Source organism: Oratosquilla oratoria, chromosome 40, assembly GCF_046742065.1.
Source record: "Oratosquilla oratoria isolate Oo_2021 chromosome 40, ASM4674206v1, whole genome shotgun sequence".
NCBI lineage: Eukaryota > Metazoa > Arthropoda > Malacostraca > Stomatopoda > Squillidae > Oratosquilla > Oratosquilla oratoria.
This window is the reverse complement of record NC_134816.1, coordinates 22,288,209-22,310,175: the sequence shown is the minus strand read 5'-3', so window position 1 is coordinate 22,310,175 and position 21,967 is coordinate 22,288,209. Positions and strand designations below refer to the sequence as shown.

General features: G+C 55.7%; 1 protein-coding gene across 1 annotated transcript in view; it reads left to right on the top strand.

Moving 5' to 3' along the window:
* The window catches only part of LOC143020502 (uncharacterized), a 31,260-nt gene extending 9,741 nt beyond the window's left edge, over window positions 1-21,519 (top strand). Inside the window, exon 5 of the mRNA XM_076176929.1 lies at window positions 18,694-21,519. Within this exon, the coding sequence (XP_076033044.1) occupies window positions 18,694-20,175 (1,482 nt within the window). The 3' untranslated portion in view covers window positions 20,176-21,519. The remainder of the gene's footprint in view (window positions 1-18,693) is intronic.
* The last annotated feature ends 448 nt before the right edge of the window (window positions 21,520-21,967 follow it).

Genomic DNA, 21,967 nt, shown 5'->3' with positions numbered 1-21,967 from the left:
GATCTCCCCCACACCAAAATTATCTGCTCTGATCTCCCCCACACCAAAATTATCTGCTCTGATCTCCCCCCACCAAAAAGATCTGCTCTGATCTCCCCCCCACCAAAACTATCTGCTCTGATCTCACCCCCACCAAAACTATCTGCTCTGATCTCACCCCCACCAAAACTATCTGCTCTGATCTCACCCCCACCAAAACGATCTGCTCTGATCTCACCCCCACCAAAACGATCTGCTCTGATCTCCCCCCCACCAAAACGATCTGCTCTGATCTCCCCCCCACCAAAACGATCTGCTCTGATCTCCCCCCCACCAAAACGATCTGCTCTGATCTCTCCCCACCAAAACGATCTGCTCTGATCTTCCCCCCCACCAAAACGATCTGCTCTGATCTTCCCCCCCACCAAAACGATCTGCTCTGATCTTTCCCCCACCAAAACGATCTTATCTGATCTCCCCCCACCAAAACGATCTCCTCTGATCTCGCCCCACCAAAACGATCTCCTCTGATCTTCCCCCCACCAAAACGATCTGCTCTGATCTTCCCCCCACCAAAACGACCTGCTCTGATCTTCCCTCCCACCAAAACGATCTGCTCTGATCTTCCCCCCCCACCAAAACGATCTGCTCTGTTCTTCCCCCCCCCCCAAAACGATCTGCTCTGATCTTCCCCCCCACCAAAACGATCTGCTCTGATCTTCCCCCCCACCAAAACGATCTGCTCTGATCTTCCCCCCCACCAAAACGATCTGCTCTGATCTTCCCCCCCACCAAAACGATCTGCTCTGATCTTCCCCCCACCAAAACGATCTGCTCTGATCTTCCCCCCACCAAAACGATCTGCTCTGATCTTCCCCCCACCAAAACGATCTGCTGATCTCCCCCCCCACCAAAACGATCTGCTGATCTCCCCCCCCACCAAAACGATCTGCTCTGATCTCCCCCCCCACCAAAACGATCTGCTCTGATCTCCCCCCCACCAAAACGATCTGCTCTGATCTCCCCCCACCAAAACGATCTGCTCTGATCTCCCCCCCACCAAAACGATCTGCTCTGATCTCCCCCCCACCAAAACGATCTGCTCTGATCTCCCCCCCCACCAAAACGATCTGCTCTGATCTCCCCCCACCAAAACGATCTGCTCTGATGTCCCCCCCACCAAAACGATCTGCTCTGATGTCCCCCCCACCAAAACGATCTGCTCTGATGTCCCCCCCACCAAAACGATCTGCTCTGATGTCACCCCCACCAAAACGATCTGCTCTGATGTCACCCCCACCAAAACGATCTGCTCTGATGTCCCCCCCACCAAAACGATCCGCTCTGATCTCCCCCCCCACCGAAACGATCCGCTCTGATCTCCCCCCCCCACCGAAACGATCCGCTCTGATCTCCCCCCCACCAAAACTATCCGCTCTGATCTCCCCCCCCACCAAAACGATCCGCTCTGATCTCCCCCCCCACCAAAACGATCCGCTCTGATCTCCCCCCCCACCAAAACGATCCGCTCTGATCTCCCCCCCACCAAAACGATCCGCTCTGATCTCCCCCCCATCTAAACGATCCGCTCTGATCTCCCCCCCACCGAAACGATCAGCTCTGATCCCCCACACCAAAACGATCCGCTCTGATCTCCCCCCACCAAAACGATCCGCTCTGATCCCCCCCACCAAAACGATCCGCTCTGATCCCCCCCACCAAAACGATCTGATCTTCCCCCCACCAAAACGATCCGCTCTGATCCCCCCCACCAAAACGATCCGCTCTGATCCCCCCCCACCCAAACGATCCCCTCTTTACACCCCCCCCACCAAAACGATCCGCTCTGATCTACCCCCCCAGCAAAACGATCCGCTCTGATCTCCCCCCCCAGCAAAACGATCCGCTCTGATCTCCCCCACACCAAACCTATCCGGTCTGTTATCCCTTCCCACCAAAACGATCCGCTCTGATCTCCCCCCACCAAAACGATCCGCTCTGATCTCCCACCAAAACGATCCGCTCTGATCTCCCACCAAAACGATCCGCTCTGATCTCACCCCCCACCAAAACGATCCACTCTGATCTCACCCCCCACCAAAACGATCCACTCTAATCTCACCCCCCACCAAAACGATCCACTCTGATTTCATCCCCCACCAAAACGATCCACTCTGATTTCATCCCCCACCAAAACGATCTGCTCTGATCTCACCACCCACCATAATGATCCGCTCTGATCCCCCCCAACCAAAATGATCCGCTCTGATCCCCCCCCACCAAAATGATCCGCTCTGATCTCCCCCCCACCAAAACGATCCGCTCTGATCTCTCCCCACCACCAAAACGATTCGCTCTGATCTGTCCCCCCACCAAAACGATCCGCTCTGATCTCCCCCCCCACCAAAACGATTCGCTCTGATCTCCCCCCACCAAAATGATTCGCTCTGATCCCCCCCCACCAAAATGATCCGCTCTGATCCCCCCCCACAAAAATGATCCGCTCTGATCTCCCCCCCACCAAAACGATCCGCTCTGATCTCCCCCCCACTAAAATGATCCGCTCTGTTCTCCCCCCCACTAAAATGATCCGCTATGATCTCCCCCCACCAAAATGATCCGCTCTGATCTCCCCCCCACCAAAACGATCCGCTCTGATCGCCCCCCCACCAAAATGATCCGCTCTGATCCCCCCCACCAAAATGATCCGCTCTGATCCCCCCAACAAAAATGATTCGCTCTGATCTCCCCCCCCACCAAAACGATCCGCTCTGATCTCCCCCCCCACAAACGATCCGCTCTGATCCCCCCCCACCAAAATGATCCGCTCTGATCCCCCCCACCAAAATGATCCGCTCTGACCCCCCCCACCAAAATGATCCTCTCTGATCTCCCCCACCAAACTGCTCCGCTCTGATCCCCCCACCAAAATGATCCGCTCTGACCTCCCCCCACCAAAACGATCCGCTCTGATCTCCCCCCACTAAAACGATCCGCTCTGATGTCCCCCCCCACCAAAACGATCCGCTCTGATCTCCCCCCCCACCAAAACGATCCGCTCTGATCTCTCCCACCAAAACGATCCGCTCTGATCCCCCCCACCAAAACGATCCGCTCTGATCTCACCCACCAAAACGATCCGCTCTGATCTCCCCCCCACCAAAACGATCTCTGATCTCCCCCCCCACCAAAACGATCTGCTGATCTCCCCCCCACCAAAACGATCTCCTCTGATCTCCCCCCCCACCAAAACGATCCGCTCTGATCTCCCCCCACCAAAACGATCCGCTCTGATCTCCCCCCACCAAAACGATCCGCTCTGATCTCCCCCCACCAAAACGATCCGCTCTGATCTCCCCCCACCAAAACGATCCGCTCTGATCTCCCCCCACCAAAACGATCCGCTCTGATCTCCCCCCACCAAAACGATCTGCTCTGATCTCCCCCCACCAAAACGATCTGCTCTGATCTCCCCCCACCAAAACGATCTGCTCTGATCTCCCCCCCACCAAAACGATCCGCTCTGATCTCCCCCTCACCAAAACGATCCGCTCTGATCTCCCCCCCCCCACAACGATCCGCTCTGATCTCCCCCCCCACCAAAACGATCCGCTCTGATCTCCCCCCCCACCAAAACGATCCGCTCTGATCTCCCCCCCCCACCAAAACGATCCGCTCTGATCTCCCCCCCACCAAAACGATCCGCTCTGATCTCCCCCCCACCAAAACGATCCGCTCTGATCCCCCCCCCAAAACGATCCGCTCTGATCTCCCCCAACCAAAACGATCCGCTCTCATCCCCCCCCCAAAACCAGCCGCTCTGATCTCCCCCCCCCCAAACCGTTCCGCTCTTATCTCCCCTCCACCAAAACGATCCGCTCTTATCTCCCCCCACCAAAACGATCCGCTCTGATCTCCCCCCACCAAAACGATCCGCTCTGATCTCCCCCCACCAAAACGATCCGCTCTGATCTCCCCCCACCAAAACGATCCGCTCTGATCTCCCCCCCACCAAAACGATCCGCTCTGATCTCCCCCCCCCCACCAAAACGATCCGCTCTGATCTCCCCCCCACCAAAACGATCCGCTCTGATCCCCCACAAAAACGATCCGCTCCGATCTCCCCCCCACCAAAACGATCCGCTATTATCTCCCCCCAACAAAAACGATCCGTTCTTATCTCCCCCCCACCAAAACGATCCGCTCTGATCTCCCCCCCACCAAAACGATCCGCTCTGATCCCAACAAAACGATCCGCTCTGATCCCCCACCAAAACGATCCGCTCTGATCTCCCCCCACCAAAACGATCCGCTCTGATCTCCCCCCACCAAAACGATCCGCTCTGATCCCCCCCACCAAAACGATCCGCTCTGATCCCCCCCACCAAAACGATCTGATCTTCCCCCCACCAAAACGATCCGCTCTGATCTCCCCCCCCCACCAAAACGATCCACTCTGATCTCCCCCCCACCAAAACGATCCGCTCTGATCTCCCTTCCCACCAAAACGATCCGCTCTGATCTCCCTTCCCACCAAAACGATCCGCTCTGATCTCCCCCCCCCACCAAAACGATCCGCTCTGATCTCCCAACCAACCAAAACGATCCGCTCTGATCTCCCCCCCCCCAACAAAACGATCCACTCTGATCTCACCCCCCACCAAAACGATCCACTCTGATCTCACCCCCCACCAAAACGATCCACTCTGATCTCCCCCCACCAAAACGATCCACTCTGATCTCCCCCCCACCAAAACGATCTGCTCTCACCCCCTTCCCCACCCACCAAAACGATCCGCACTGATCTCCCCCCCCCCCACCATGATGCGCTCTGATCTCCCCCCCCACCAAAGTGATCCGCTCTCTGATATCCCCCCCACCAAAACGATCCGCTCTGATCTCCCCTCCCACCAAAACGATCCGCTCTGATCTCCCCCCCCACCAAAACGATCCGCTCTGATCTCCCCCCCACCAAAACGATCCGCTCTGATCTCCCCCCCCACCAAAGTGATCCGCTCTGATCCCCCCACCAAAATGATCCGCTCTGATACCCCCACCAAAATGATCCGCTCTGATACCCCCCACCAAAATGATCCGCTCTGATCTCCCCCCACCAAAACGATCCGCTTTGATCTCCCCCCACCAAAACGATCCGCTCTGATCTCCCCCCGCCAAAACGATCCGCTCTGATCTCCCCTCCTACCAACACCATCCGTTCTCATCACCCCCCCCACAAAACCATCCGCTATGTACTCCCCCCCCACCAAAACGATCCGCTCTGATCTCCCCCCCACCAAAACGATCCGCTCTGATCTCCCCCCCACCAAAACGATCCGCTCTGATCTCCCCCCCACCAAAACGATCCGCTCTGATCTCCCCCCCACCAAAACGATCCGCTCTGATCTCCCCCCAACCAAAACGATCCGCTCTGATCTCCCCCCCAAAAACGATCCGCTCTGATCTCCCCCCCCCCAAAAGGTTCCGCTCTGATGGCCCCCCCACTAAAACGATCCGCTCTGATCTCCCCCCACCAAAACGATCCGCTCTGATCTCCCCCCACCAAAACGATCCGCTCTGATCTCCCCCCACCAAAACGATCCGCTCTGATCTCCCCCCCACCAAAACGATCCGCTCTGATCTCCCCCCACCAAAACGATCCGCTCTGATCTCCCCCCCACCGAAACGATCCGCTCTGATACCCCCACCAAAACGATCCGCTCTGATCCCATCAAAACGATCCGCTCTGATCCCCCACCAAAACGATCCGCTCTGATCCCCCCACCAAAACTATCCGCTCTGATCTCCCCCCCACCAAAACGATCCGCTCTGATCTCCCCCCACCAAAACGATCCGCTCTGATCTCCCCCCCACCAAAACGATCCGCTCTGATCTCCCCCCACCAAAACGATCCGCTCTGATCTCCCCCCCACCAAAACGATCCGCTCTGATCCCCCCACCAAAACGATCCGCTCTGATCTCCCCCCACCAAAACGATCCGCTCTGATCTCCCCCCACCAAAACGATCCGCTCTGATCTCCCCCCACCAAAACGATCCGCTCTGATCTCCCCCCCACCAAAACGATCCGCGCTCATCTCCCATCCCACCAAAACGATCCGTTCTGATCTCCCCTCCCACCAAAACGATCCGCTCTGATCTCCCCTCCCACCAAAACGATCCGCTCTGATAACCCCCACCAAAACGATCCGCTCTGATCTCCCCGCCACCGAAACGATCCGCTCTGATCTCCCCCCCCCCAAAACGGTGCGGACTGTTGGGCCCCCCACCAAAACGATCCGCTCTGATCTCCCCCCCACCAAAAACGATCCGCTCTGATACCCCCACCAAAACGATCCGCTCTGATCCCATCAAAACGATCCGCTCTGATCCCCCACCAAAACTTTCCGCTCTGATCCCCCCACCAAAACGATCCGCTCTGATCCCCCCACCAAAACGATCCGCTCTGATCCCCCACCAAAACGATCCGCTCTGATCCCCCCCACCAAAACGATCTGATCCCCCCCCACCAAAACGATCCGCTCTGATCTCCCCCCCACCAAAACGATCCGTTCTGATCTCCCCCCCCCCCACCAAAACGATCCGCTCTGATCTCCCCCCCCCACCAATACCATCCGCTCTGATCTATCCCCCCCACAAAAACGTTCCGGTCTGATCTCCCCCCCACCAAAACGATCCGCTCTGATCTCCCCCCCACCAAAACGATCGGCTCTGATCTCCCCCCACCAAAACGATCCGCTCTGATCTCACCCCCCACCAAAACGATCCGCTCTGATCTCACCCCCCACCAAAACGATCCGCTCTGATCTCACCCCCCACCAAAACGATCCGCTCTGATCTCACCCCCCACCAAAACGATCCACTCTGATTTCATCCCCCACCAAAACGATCTGCTCTGATCTCACCACCCACCATAATGATCCGCTCTGATCTCCCCCCCCCACCAAAATGATCCGCTCTGATCTCCCACGAAAATGATCCGCTCTGATCTCCCCCCCCCACCAAAACGATCCGCTCTGATCTCCCCCTCCACCAAAACGATCCGCTCTGATCTCCCCAGCCACCAAAACGATTCGCTCTGATCTCCCCCCCCCCAAAACGATCCGCTCTGATATCCCCCCACCACAACGATCCGCTCTGATCCCCCCCCACCAAAATGATCCGTTATGTCCCCCCCCCCCCAAAATGATCCGCTTTTATCTCCCCCCCACCAAAACGATCCGCTCTTATCTCTCCCCACCACCAAAACGATTCGCTCTGAGCTCCCTCCCACGAAAATGATCCGCTCTGATCTCCCCCCCACGAAAATGATCCGCTCTGATCTCCCCCCCCACCAAAATGATCCGCTCTGATCTCCCCCCATCAAAATGATCCGCTCTGATCCCCCCCACCAAAATGATCCGCTCTGATCTCCCCCCCCACCAAAATGTTCCGCTCTGATCTCCCCCCCACCAAAATGATCCGCTCTGATCTCCCCCCCCACCAAAGTGATCCGCTCTGATCCCCCCACCAAAATGATCCGCTCTGATACCCCCACCAAAATGATCCGCTCTGATACCCCCCACCAAAATGATCCGCTCTGATCCCCCCCACCAAAATGATCCGCTCTGATCCCCCCACCAAAATGCTCCGCTCTGATCCCCCCACCAAAATGATCCGCTCTGATCTCCCCCACCAAAATGATCCGCTCTGATCTCCCCCACCAAAATGATCCGCTCTGATCTCCCCCACCAAAATGATCCGCTCTGATCCCCCCCACCAAAATGATCCGCTCTGATCCCCCCCACCAAAATGATCCTCTCTGATCCCCCCCACCAAAATGATCCGCTCTGATACCCCCCAACAAAATGATCCGCTCTGATCTCCCCCCACCAAAACGATCCGCTCTGATCTCCCCCCACCAAAACGATCCGCTCTGATCTCCCACCAAAACGATCCGCTCTGATCTCCCCCCCACCAAAACGATCCGCTCTGATCTCCCCTCCCACCAAAACGATGCGCTCTGATCTCCCACCAAAACGATCCGCTCTGATCGCCCCCCCACCAAAACGTTCCGCTCTGATCTACCCCCCCACCAAAACGATCGGCTCTGATCTCCCCCCCACCAAAAAGATCCGCTCTGATCTCCCCCCCCCCAAAAATGATCCGCTCTGACTTTCCCACGAAAATGATCCGCTCTGATCTCCCCCACCACCAATGATCCGCTCTGATCTCCCCCCCACCAAAATGATCCGCTCTGATCTCCCACACACCAAAATGATCCGCTTTGATCTCCCCCCCCCACCAAAATGATCCGCTCTGATCTCCCCCCCACCAAAATGATCCGCTCTGATCTCCCCCCCACCAAAATGATCCGCTCTGATCTCTCCCCCACCAAAAAGATCCGCTCTTATCTCCCCCCACCAAAACGATCCGCTCTGATCTCCCCCCCCACCAAAGTGATCCGCTCTGATCCCCCCACCAAAATGATCCGCTCTGATCCCCCCACCAAAATGATCCGCTCTGATCTCCCCCACCAAAATGATCCTCTCTTATCTCCCCCACCAAAATGATCCGCTCTGATCCCCCCCACCAAAATGATACGCTCTGATCTCCCCCCACCAAAACGATCCGCTCTGATCTCCCCCCCCACTAAAACGATCCGCTCTGATCTCCCCCCCACTAAAACGATCCGCTCTGATCTCCCCCCCACTAAAATGATCCGCTCTGATCTCCCCCCACCAAAACGATCCGCTCTGATCTCCCCCCACCAAAACGATCCGCTCTGATCTCCCACCAAAACTATCTGCTCTGATCTCCCCCCCACCAAAACTATCTGCTCTGATCTCCCCCCCACCAAAACGATCTCCTCTGATCTCCCCCCACCAAAACGATCTCCTCTGATCTCCCCCCACCAAAACGATCTCCTCTGATCTCCCCCCACCAAAACGATCTGCTCTGATCTCCCCCCACCAAAACGATCTGCTCTGATCTCCCCCCACCAAAACGATCCGCTCTGATCTCCCCCCCACCAAAACGATCCGCTCTGATCTCCCCCCACCAAAACGATCCGCTCTGATCTCCCCCCCACCAAAACGATCCGCTCTGATCTCCCCCCCACCAAAACGATCCGCTCTGATCTCCCCCCACCAAAACGATTCGCTCTGATCTCCCCCCCACCAAAACGATCCGCTCTGATCCCCCCCACAAACGATCCGCTCTGATCTCCCCCCACAAACGATCCGCTCTGATCTCCCCCCACCAAAACGATCCGCTCTGATCTCCCCCCACCAAAACGATCCGCTCTGATCTCCCCCCCACCAAAACGATCCGCTCTGATCTCCCCCCCCACCAAAACGATCCGCTCTGATCTCCCCCCCCACCAAAACGATCCGCTCTGATCTCCCCCCCACCAAAACGATCCGCTCTGATCTCCCCCCCACCAAAACGATCCGCTCTGATCTCCCCCCCCACAAAAACGATCCTCTCTGATCTCCCCCCCACCAAAACTATCCACACTTATATCCCCTCCCACAAAACGATCCGCTCTTATCTCCCCCCCACCAAAACGATCCGCTGTGATCTCCCCCCCCACCAAAACGATCCGCTCTGATCTCCCCCCCACCAAAACGATCCGCTCTGATCTCCCCCCCACCAAAACGATCCGCTCTGATCTCCCCCCCACCAAAACGATCCGCTCTGATCTCCCCCCCACCAAACCGATCCGCTCTGATCTCCCCCCACCAAAACGATCCGCTCTGATCTCACCCCCCCACCAAAACGATCTGCTCTGATCTCACCTCCCACCATAATGAGCCGCTCTGATCTCCCCCCACCAAAATGATCCGCTCTGATCTCCCTCCCACGAAAATGATCCGCTCTGATCTCCCCCCCACGAAAATGATCCGCTCTGATCTCCCCCCCCACCAAAATGATCCGCTCTGATCTCCCCCTCCACCAAAACGATCCGCTCTGAGCTCCCTCTCCACCAAAACGATTCGCTCTGATCTCCCCCCACCAAAATGATCCGCTCTGATCTCCCCCCACCAAAATGATCCGCTCTGATCCCCCCCCACCAAAATGATCCGATCTGTTCTCCCCCCCACCAAAACGATCCGCTCTGATCTCTCCCCACCACCAAAACGATTCGCTCTGATCTGTCCCCCCACCAAAATGATCCGCTCTGATCTCCCCCCACGAAAATGATCCGCTCTGATCTCCCCCCCACCAAAATGATCCGCTCTGATCTCCCCCCCACCAAAAATGATCCGCTCTGATCCCCCCCCACCAAAATGATCCGCTCTTATCTCCCCCACCAACAGGATCCGCTCTGATCCCCCCCCCACCAAAATGATCCGCTCTGATCTCCCCCCCACCACAACGATCCGCTCTGATCTCCCCCCCCCCCAACACTATCCGCTCTGTTCTCCCCCCACCAAAACGATCCGATCTGATCTCCCCCCACCAAAATGATCCGCTCTGATCCCCCCCCACCAAAATGATCCGCTCTGATCCCCCCCACCAAAATGATCCGCTCTGATTCCCCCCCACCAAAAATGATCCGCTCTGATCCCCCCCACCAAAATGATCCGCTCTGATCCCCCCACCAAAATGATCCGCTCTGATCTCCCCCCACCAAAATGATCCGCTCTGATCCCCCCCACCAAAATGATCCGCTCTGATCCTCCCCCCCACCAAAATGATCCGCTCTGATCCCCCCAACAAAATGATCCGCTCTGATCTCCCCCACCAAAATGATCCGCTCTGATCCCCCCCACCAAAATGATACGCTCTGATCTCCCCCCACCAAAATGATCCGCTCTGATCCCACCAAAATGATCCGCTCTGATCCCCACTCCAAAATGATCCGCTCTTATTCCCCCCAACAACATGATCCTCTTTGATCTCCCCCCACCAAAACGATCCGCTCTGATCTCCCCCCCCACCAAAACGATCCGCTCTGATCTCCCTTCCCACCAAAACGATCCGCTCTGATCTCCCCCCCCCCACCAAAACGATCCGCTCTGATCTCCCGCCCACCAAAACGATCCGCTCTGATCTCCCCCCACCAAAACGATCCGCTCTGATCTCCCCCCCACCAAAACGATCCTCTCTGATCTCACCCCCACCAAAACGATCTGCTCTGATCTCTCCTCCCACCATAATGATCCGCTCTGATCTCCCCCCACCAAAATGATCCGCTCTGACTTTCCCACGAAAATGATCCTCTCTGATCTCCCCCCCACCAAAACGATCCGCTCTGATCTCCCCCCCATCAAAATGATCCTCTCTGATCTCCCCCACCAAAATGTTCCGCTCTGATCTCCCCCCCACCAAAATGATCCGCTCTGATCTCCCCCCCCCACCAAAATGATCCGCTCTGATCTCCCCCCACCAAAATGATCCGCTCTGATCCCCCCACCAAAATGATCCGCTCTGATCTCCCCCCCACCAAAATGATCCGCTCTGATCTCCCCCCCCACCAAAATGATCCGCTCTGATCTCCCCCCACCAAATGATCCGCTCTTATCTCCCCCCAACAAAATGATCCGCTCTGATCCCCCCCACCAAAATGATCCGCTCTGATCTCCCCCCCACCAAAATTATCCGCTCTGATCCCCCCCACCAAAATGATCCGCTCTGATCCCCCCCACCAAAATGATCCGCTCTGATCCCCCCCACACAAACGACCCGTTCTGATCTCCCCCCCACCAAAACGATCCGCTCTGATCTCCCCCCCACCAAAACGATCCGCTCTGATCTCTCCCCCCCACCAAAACAATCCGCTCTGATCTCCCCCCCCACCAAAACGATCCGCTCTGATCCCCCCCACCACAATGATACGATCTGATCTCGCCACTGCATAACTCTCCGCTGTTATCTCCACCCACCAAAACGATCCGCTCTGATCTCCCCCCGCCAAAACGATCCGCTCTGATCTCCCCCCCACCAAAACGATCTGATCTCCCCCCCACCAAAACGATCTCCACTGATCTCCCCCCCCCACCAAAATGATCCGATCTGATCTCCCCCCATCTATTACGATCCTCTCTGATCTCTCCCCACCACCAAAACGATCGGCTCTGATCTCTCCCCCCCACCAAAACGATCCGCTCTGATCTCCCCCCCACCAAAACGATCCGCTCTGATCTCCCCCCCACCAAAACGATCCGCTCTGATCTCCCCCCACCAAAACGATCCGCTCTGATCTCCCCCCCACCAAAACGATCCGCTCTGATCTCCCCCCCACCAAAACGATCCGCTCTGATCTCCCCCCCACCAAAACGATCCGCTCTGATCTCCCCCCCACCAAAACGATCTGCTCTGATCTCCCCCCCACCAAAACGATCCGCTCTGATCTCCCCCCCACCAAAACGATCCGCTCTGATCTCCCCCCCACCAAAACGATCCGCTCTGATCTCCCCCCCACCAAAACGATCCGCTCTGATCTCCCCCCCACCAAAACGATCCGCTCTGATCTCCCCCCCACCAAAACGATCCGCTCTGATCTCCCCCCCACCAAAACGATCCGCTCTTATCTCCCCCCCACCAAAACGATCCGCTCTGATCTCCCCCCCCACCAAAACGATCCGCTCTGATCTCCCCCCCACCAAAACGATCCGCTCTGATCTCCCCCCACCAAAACGATCCGCTCTGATCTCCCCCCAATAAATCGATTCTCTCTGATTTCCCACCAAAATGATCCGCTCTGATCTCCCCCCACAAAAACGATCCGCTCTTATCTCCCCCCCCCCCACCAAAACGATCCGCTCTGATCTCCCGCCCACCAAAACGATCCGCTCTGATCTCCCCCCCACCAAAACGATCCGCTCTGATCTCCCCCCCACCAAAACGATCCGCTCTGATCTCCCCCCCACCAAAACGATCCGCTCTGATCTCCCCCCCACCAAAACGATCCGCTCTGATCTCCCCCCCCACCAAAACGATCCGCTCTGATCTCCCCCCCCACCAAAACGATCCGCTCTGATCTCCCCCCCACCAAAACGATCCGCTCTGATCTCCCCCCCACCAAAACGATCCGCTCTGATCTCCCCCCCACCAAAACGATCCGCTCTGATCTCCCCCCCACCAAAACGATCCGCTCTGATCTCCCCCCCACCAAAACGATCCGCTCTGATCTCCCCCCCATCAAAATGATCCGCTCTGATCTCCCCCACCAAAACGATCCGCTCTGATCTCCCCCCCACCAAAACGATCCGCTCTGATCTCCCCCCACCAAAACGATCCGCTCTGATCTCCCCCCACCAAAACGATCCGCTCTGATCTCCCCCCCCACCAAAACGATCCGCTCTGATCTCCCCCCACCAAAACGATCCGCTCTGATCTCCCTTCCCACCAAAACGATCCGCTCTGATCTCCCCTCCCACCAAAACGATCCGCTCTGATCTCCCCTCCCACCAAAACGATCCGCTCTGATCTCCCCTCCCACCAAAACGATCCGCTCTGATCTCCCCTCCCACCAAAACGATCCGCTCTGATCTCCCTTCCCACCAAAACGATCCGCTCTGATCTCCCTTCCCACCAAAACGATCCGCTCTGATCTCCCTTCCCACCAAAACGATCCGCTCTGATCTCCCTTCCCACCAAAACGATCCGCTCTGATCTCCCCTCCCACCAAAACGATCCGCTCTGATCTCCCTTCCCACCAAAACGATCCGCTCTGATCTCCCTTCCCACCAAAACGATCCGCTCTGATCTCCCTTCCCACCAAAACGATCCGCTCTGATCTCCCTTCCCACCAAAACGATCCGCTCTGATCTCCCTTCCCACCAAAACGATCCGCTCTGATCTCCCTTCCCACCAAAACGATCCGCTCTGATCTCCCTTCCCACCAAAACGATCCGCTCTGATCTCCCCACCAAAACGATCCGCTCTGATCTCCCCCCCCACCAAAACGATCCGCTCTGATCTCCCTTCCCACCAAAACGATCCGCTCTGATCTCCCTTCCCACCAAAACGATCCGCTCTGATCTCCCTTCCCACCAAAACGATCCGCTCTGATCTCCCTTCCCACCAAAACGATCCGCTCTGATCTCCCCTCCCACCAAAACGATCCGCTCTGATCTCCCCTCCCACCAAAACGATCCGCTCTGATCTCCCTTCCCACCAAAACGATCCGCTCTGATCTCCCTTCCCACCAAAACGATCCGCTCTGATCTCCCCACCAAAACGATCCGCTCTGATCTCCCCACCAAAACGATCCGCTCTGATCTCCCCACCAAAACGATCCGCTCATATCTCCCCCCCACCAAAACGATCCGCTCTGATCTCCCTTCCCACCAAAACGATCCGCTCTGATCTCCCCTCCCACCAAAACGATCCGCTCTGATCTCCCCACCAAAACGATCCGCTCTGATCTCCCTTCCCACCAAAACGATTCGCTCTGATCTCCCCACCAAAACGATCCGCTCTGATCTCCCCACCAAAACGATCCGCTCATATCTCCCCCCCACCAAAACGATCCGCTCTGATCTCCCCACCAAAACGATCCGCTCTGATCTCCCTTCCCACCAAAACGATCCGCTCTGATCTCCCCACCAAAACGATCCGCTCTGATCTCCCCCCCCACCAAAACGATCCGCTCTGATCTCCCTTCCCACCAAAACGATCCGCTCTGATCTCCCTTCCCACCAAAACGATCCGCTCTGATCTCCCTTCCCACCAAAACGATCCGCTCTGATCTCCCCTCCCACCAAAACGATCCGCTCTGATCTCCCCCCCCACCAAAACGATCCGCTCTGATCTCCCTCCCCACCAAAACGATCCGCTCTGATCTCCCCCCCCACCAAAACGATCCGCTCTGATCTCCCTTCCCACCAAAACGATCCGCTCTGATCTCCCCCCACCAAAACGATCCGCTCTGATCTCCCCCCCCCCAAACCCATCCGCTCTGATCTCCCCCCCCCCAAAACGATCTGCTCTGATCTCCCCCCCCACCAAAACGATCTGCTCTGATCTCCCCCCCACCAAAACGATCTGCTCTGATCTCCCCCCCACCAAAACGATCTGCTCTGATCTCCCCCCCACCAAAACGATCTGCTCTGATCTCCCCCCACCAAAACGATCCGCTCTGATCTCCCCCCCACAAACACTATCCGCTCTGATCTCCCCCCACCAAAACGATCCGCTCTGATCTCCCCCCACCAAAACGATCCGCTCTGATCTCCCCCCACCAAAACGATCCGCTCTGATCTCCCCCCACCAAAACGATCCGCTCTGATCTCCCCCCCACCAAAACGATCGGCTCTGATCTCCCCCCACCAAAACGATCGGCTCTGATCTCCCCCCACCAAAACGATCCGCTCTGATCTCACCCCCCACCAAAACGATCCGCTCTGATCTCACCCTCCACCAAAACGATCCGCTCTGATCTCCCCCCACCAAAACGATCCGCTCTGATCTCCCCCCCACCAAAACGATCCGCTCTGATCTCCCCCCCACCAAAACGATCCGCTCTGATCTCCCCCCACCAAAACGATCCGCTCTGATCTCCCCCCACCAAAACGATCCGCTCTGATCTCCCCCCACCAAAACGATCCGCTCTGATCTCCCCCCCACCAAAACGATCCGCTCTGATCTCCCCCCCACCAAAACGATCCGCTCTGATCTCCCCCCCACCAAAACGATCCGCTCTGATCTCCCCCCCACCAAAACGATCCGCTCTGATCTCCCCCCCACCAAAACGATCCGCTCTGATCTCCCCCCCACCAAAACGATCCGCTCTGATCTCCCCCCCACCAAAACGATCCGCTCTGATCTCCCCCCACCAAAACGATCCGCTCTGATCTCCCCCCCCCCCAAAACGATCGGCTCTGATCTCCCCCCCCACCAAAACGATCCGCTCTGATCTCCCCCCCACCAAAACGATCCGCTCTGATCTCCCCCCCCACCAAAACGATCCGCTCTGATCTCCCCCCCCACCAAAACGATTCGCTCTGATCTCCCCCCACACCAAAACGATCCGCTCTGATCTCCCCCCCACCAAAACGATCCGCTCTGATCTCCCCCCCACCAAAACGATCCGCTCTGATCTCCCCCCCACCAAAATGATCCGCTCTGATCTCCCCCCCACCAAAACTATCCGCTCTGATCTCCCCCCCACCAAAACGATCCGCTCTGATCTCTCCCCCCCACCAAAACGATCCGCTCTGATCTCTCCCCCCCACCAAAACGATCCGCTCTGATCTCTCCCCCCCACCAAAACGATCCGCTCTGATCTCCCCCCCACCAAAACGATCCGCTCTGATCTCCCCCCCACCAAAACGATCCGCTCTGATCTCCCCCCCACCAAAACGATCCGCTCTGATCTCCCCCCCCACCAAAACGATCCGCTCTGATCTCCCCCCCACCAAAACGATCCGCTCTGATCTCCCCCCCCACCAAAACGATCCGCTCTGATCTCCCCCCACCAAAACGATCCGCTCTGATCTCCCCCCCACCAAAACGATCCGCTCTGATCTCCCCCCCACCAAAACGATCCGCTCTGATCTCCCCCCCACCAAAACGATCCGCTCTGATCTCCCCCCCCACTAAAACGATCCGCTCTGATCTCCCCCCCACCAAACCGATCCGCTCTGATCTCCCGCCAACCAAAACGATCCGCTCTTATCTCCCCCCCACCAAAACGATCCGCTCATATCTCCCCCCCCACCAAAACGATCCGCTCTGATCTCCCCCCCACCAAAACGATCCGCTCTGATCTCCCCCTCACCAAAACGATCCGCTCTGATCTCCCCCCCACCAAAACGATCCGCTCTGATCTCCCCCTCCACCAAAACGATTCGCTCTGATCTCCCCCCCACCAAAAACGATCCGCTCTGATCTCCCCCCCACCAAAACGATCCGCTCTGATCTCCCCTCCACCAAAACGATCCGTTCTGATCTCCCCCTCCACCAAGACGATCCGCTCTGATCTCCCCCTCCACCAAAACGATCCGCTCTGATCTCCCTTCCCACCAAACCGATCCGCTCTGATCTCCCCCCCCACCAAAACTATCCGCTCTTATCTCCCCCCCACCAAAACGATCCGCTCTGATCTCCCCCCCACCAAAACGATCCGCTCTGATCTCCCCCCCACCAAAACGATCCGCTCTGATCTCCCCCCCACCAAAACGATCCGCTCTGATCCCCCCCCCACCAAAACGATCCGCTCTGATCTCCCCTCCACCAAAACGATCCGCTCTGATCTCCCCCTCCACCAAAACGATCCGCTCTGATCTCCCCCTCCACCAAAACGATCCGCTCTGATCTCCCCCTCCACCAAAACGATCCGCTCTGATCTCCCCCTCCACCAAAACGATCCGCTCTGATCTCCCCCTCCACCAAAACGATCCGCTCTGATCTCCCCCTCCACCAAAACGATCCGCTCTGATCTCCCCCTCCACCAAAACGATCCGCTCTTATTTCCCCCTCCACCAAACCGATTCGCTCTGATCTCCCCGCCACCAAAACCATCCGTTCTGATCTCCCCCTCCCCCAAAACGATCCGCTCTGATCTCCCCCTCCACCAAAACGATCCGCTCTGATCTCCCCCCCCACCAAAACGATCCGCTCTGATCTCCCCCTCCACCAAAACGATCCGCTCTGATCTCACCCTCCACCAAAACGATCCGCTCTGATCTCCCCCTCCACCAAAACGATCCGCTCTGATCTCCCCTCCCACCAAAACGATCCGCTCTGATCTCCCCTCCTACCAAAACGATCCGCTCTGATCTCCCCTTCCACCAAAACGATCCGCTCTGATCTCCCCCTCCACCAAAACGATCCGCTCTGATCTCCCCCTCCACCAAAACGATCCGCTCTGATCTCCCCCTCCACCAAAACGAACCGCTCTGATCTCCCCCTCCACCAAAACGATCCGCTCTGATCTCCCCCTCCACCAAACAGATCCGCTCTGTTTTCCCCCTCCACCAAAACGATCCGCTCTTATGTCCCCCCCCACCAAAACGATCCGCTCTGATCTCCCCCCCCCACCAAAACTATCCGCTCTGATCTCCCCCCCACCAAAACTATCCGCTTTTTTATCCCCCCCCCCAAAACGATCCGCTCTGATCTCCCCCCCCCACCAAAACGATCCGCTCTGATCTCCCCCCCCCACCAAAACGATCCGCTCTGATCTCCCCCCCCACTAAAACGATCCGCTCTGATCTCCCCCCACCAAAACGATCCGCTCTGATCTCCTCCCCACCAAAACTATTAACTCTCTCCCCCCACCAAAACTATTAACTCTCCCCATCAAAGGATCTGCGATGCTTTACAAACTTCCCCCAACCAAAACTGTTCTCTCCCCCTCCCCTCCCCCCCCACACCAAACGATCTACTCTGGTCTCCCCAACCGCTGGGTTTTCCTCCCCAGCCCTGCTCTGGTCTCCTCCCCTCCCTTCCCCACCACTCCTCTCCCCACCCCACCAGTCCCCTCCCCACCACTCCCCTCCCCACCACTCCCCTCCCCACCCCACCACTCCCCTCCCCACCACTCCCCTCCCCACCCCACCACTCCCCTCCCCACCATTCCCCTCCCCTCCCCACCACTCCCCTCCCCACCACTCCCCTCCCCTCCCCTCCCCTCCCCACCACTCCCCTCCCCTCCCCACCATTCCCCTCCCCTCCCCACCATTCCCCTCCCCTCCACTCCCCTCCCCTCCACTCCCCTCCCCTCCCCTCCCCTCCCCAGTCTCATCTTTGTCCTTCCGTTTCAGCGTCTGGATCCATTCCTGAAGTCTCAATGGGAGCCGCTCTCGACCATCCCGTGGCTGAACTTCGTCTGCCACGATCTCTTCCACGATCTCGTCCTTTGGCTCTTCACCTTCAGTTGCGACCGAAGTTCTGGCCTCGGTACTTCGATCCTCGTTTTCCTCCTCTGCGTGCGCGCGCCAAAGATCCTCATCCGGCTCCCCCGGCACACCACCCGATTTAGACTCCAAAGACTAACACCCGAACTCAGGAACTTGCTGGACCGGCCCCAGGAGAACTTACACACGCTGAACGTCGCTGGACTCGAACCTGTGTCTACGGCAGGATACCTTAAAATCCTCCTCCCATGGTGCACCTCGCTGAAGGTACTCGTCCTCGGGCCCCACGCGACTCGGCCCGTACTCATAGCGGCGTCCAAGTGCCCCTTGATCTCTCTGGAGACCGACGTAGAAGCCACGGACTTGATGAATGGAGAAGCGGTCGAGTACCTTCTAAGCTCGGGTCCTGACGCCCCTCGCGCTTGGTGCAATCTTGTGACCCTGAATATGAACAACAGTCACGTGACTGTTCTCGAGATAGAATCGTTACTCACGAGGTACGTTCACCTGAAAACGCTCAAGTCTTCCAGGCAGTACGTCTTCGGAGTGATCCTCGGCCTGCAAAGGAAGGAGTTCGAGATTGGGTATGTGCGAGAGCCCATGAACTTGAGGTACGTTTTAGTCCGGGGAGATTGGCGTGGGATAGTAACTATGCCCCGCATTGCCCCCAAGTTGTCTCATATAGACCTGAAAGCCTTTTTTGGTTTACCGAAGGAGAGGGAATGTATGGATGCTGTTGCCAACATGAAAAACGTCATTTCTTTAACCATACAAAACATCGCCACTGTTGGGCCACAAGCTCTCCTGCCCAGTACCTTTCTACCTGTGAGTCACTCTCTTCAGGAGCTCAAATTCGACGACGTCTGTCTAATAAGCCTCATCGACGTCCTCTACATTCTCATGGCATGCCCGAATCTCGTCTCCTTTAGCATTTCGGTGGGAAACTTTGATACTAACGAAAGAGACTTGCCCTTCTTCTCTCACCAGAAACTCCGATATCTGTCCATTGAGGAGGGCAGGAAGGAGCCATGTTACCTGCATCACATTCTTCGGAGATGTCCTCGGCTCAACATCCTCGTCCTAAGCCTTCCGCATATAAATCGTTTCACACACATCTTGGGCAATCTCGACTCTTGTTTGGTGTTGCAAAGCTTAGAGGTGCTCGACATTTCTCGTGTGGGTCAAGTCACGCCTTTGAGCGACAGTGACCTGAAGATTCTCTGCTGTCGGAAGGACTGTGAGTGTAATCCACGGAGGTATCTCTTTGTTGGATCCAAGATCCATCCCCGGTCAAAGGAAATAAAGAAACTCAGGTGCTATTGGTGGGTGAGGAACAGTTCTTTGGAACCCAGAACGATAGGATTCATTGATAGTCTGGATGATGTTTAGCGTTCAGAAGAAAAATGCTGTGGCCATGAGAATTCGAATCTGGTAGTTTAGACAGAATTTCAATCCCATTTGCACAAAACGGCGAAAATGTTTCATCTTGAAGGATTTGGTAATGCGGTGATGTTTCGAAAATAAGAATCGCTCCTGAGACAGAAATGTAGAAAGACCTTAGTGGTCCAAAAATGAAGTGCTCAAGTGTTTGATAAAAAAAAAAAAAAAAAAAAAAAAAAAAAAAACAAAAACACCTAGGTCTACCTCAAGTTCAGTTATACCTGCCCAGAATAGTCGATTCCAGGGCCCTCACAGGGGGTGGGGTGGGGGGTGGGGGTAATTCTAGTCTGAATATGCCGTCCACAAGGCTGACAAAATAATCACAAAAAATGTCAAAGGAATCCTGAATAATACCATAACATACACATTTTGCATTAGAATCAACAGAACATAAAATACTTTTCCCAATCCTTTCTGCAATAGGGACATTAAAAAAATGTAATTACGCAAGCCAATAGGCAGTAAATGATAGTAGACGCTGGAAGTGGTGATGGGGCATCATTAAGAACTGCCCCGGGGCGGCGCACTTAGGCATGTAAAGGCTCTGGATGATTCCTCGACTTTCACTTACTGGAAACCCTCATCCCCGTGGGTTGGTATTCATCCCCGGGCCTTCCAATAGATTTCGTAAGAAAAATTTCGACTGTTTTAGGGCTGGAATGTTTTCTTGTCCGTAGTATGAAGGGAGCAGTTACCGCAAAGTCGACCAACCGAGGACTAATTCGGATGTAGGTGAGGAGATGGGCAATTTTTGAAGAATATGGGCGGGTTCTGAAGATGGCCCCTTTCCGATGTATATCTTGAAGGCCCGCCACAAGGAGATACGCACCATTGGTTGCATCTATCCAGAAATGAAAATTGGGAAGAAAAAGAAAGAAGAAGAAAAGGTTTTGGTGTCTCAAGAATAGTGTAGAAGGGTTTGGTAACTTTTTACTTGGTTAAACGTTGTTCAGAAAATGAGAATTCGAGCAGGTGGGAACTGAATCCCACCTACACACAAAGAATGAAAACGAGTGAGCGAGAGAGAGAAATTAAAAAGCCAGACATATTAAAAATCTGTGTTCTATACTTTTTTAACGAAGATAGTTTAAACAAAAATGTTGTCAAATTTAACTAGTTTTATTGTGGTATCACGTTTTATATTCAAGCAACTGCACTTTATAGTTTTTTCCTCTTTTTAGGATAAACATTTACTGAAGATGTACAAGTATTTTTCACCTGCACCGAGTTTTAGAATTTTGTTAAATTTTTCATGTAAAACGTTTTCTGTTGAATACATTTTGAAGACTCGAATATCTGTCTACCTTAAACCCTTATAAAAATGAATTAATCTAGGCTGACTGAAATTGTTAGTAACCAGAATAAAGACTTGAATGTACTTCACCGTATTTATCTCGTGTGGAGTATCGACTGCAAAAGTTTGAGGAAATCATGAAATTTGGGATTTTGAGAAACTCCCTTGCGAAGACCGGTCTTCCTCTTGGAGTCTTCTTAAAGGAACATTAACGGCAGTATCCACCATTACCACCAACCTCAAACCATCACTACCACCACCACTACCACCTCTTCCTCCTCCTCTTCCTCCTCGCCAGCATATCACTCAGGCTCACCTGACTAGGGGATCAATCCCCAAGCAGGGTCGGTTCATTTCAAAGGATGAGAGCAACAGTATTAGCATTGGTACAGTCGTGAAGATCAAATAACAATATTTTTAATAGGTATAGCTTTGTTTGATAGATAT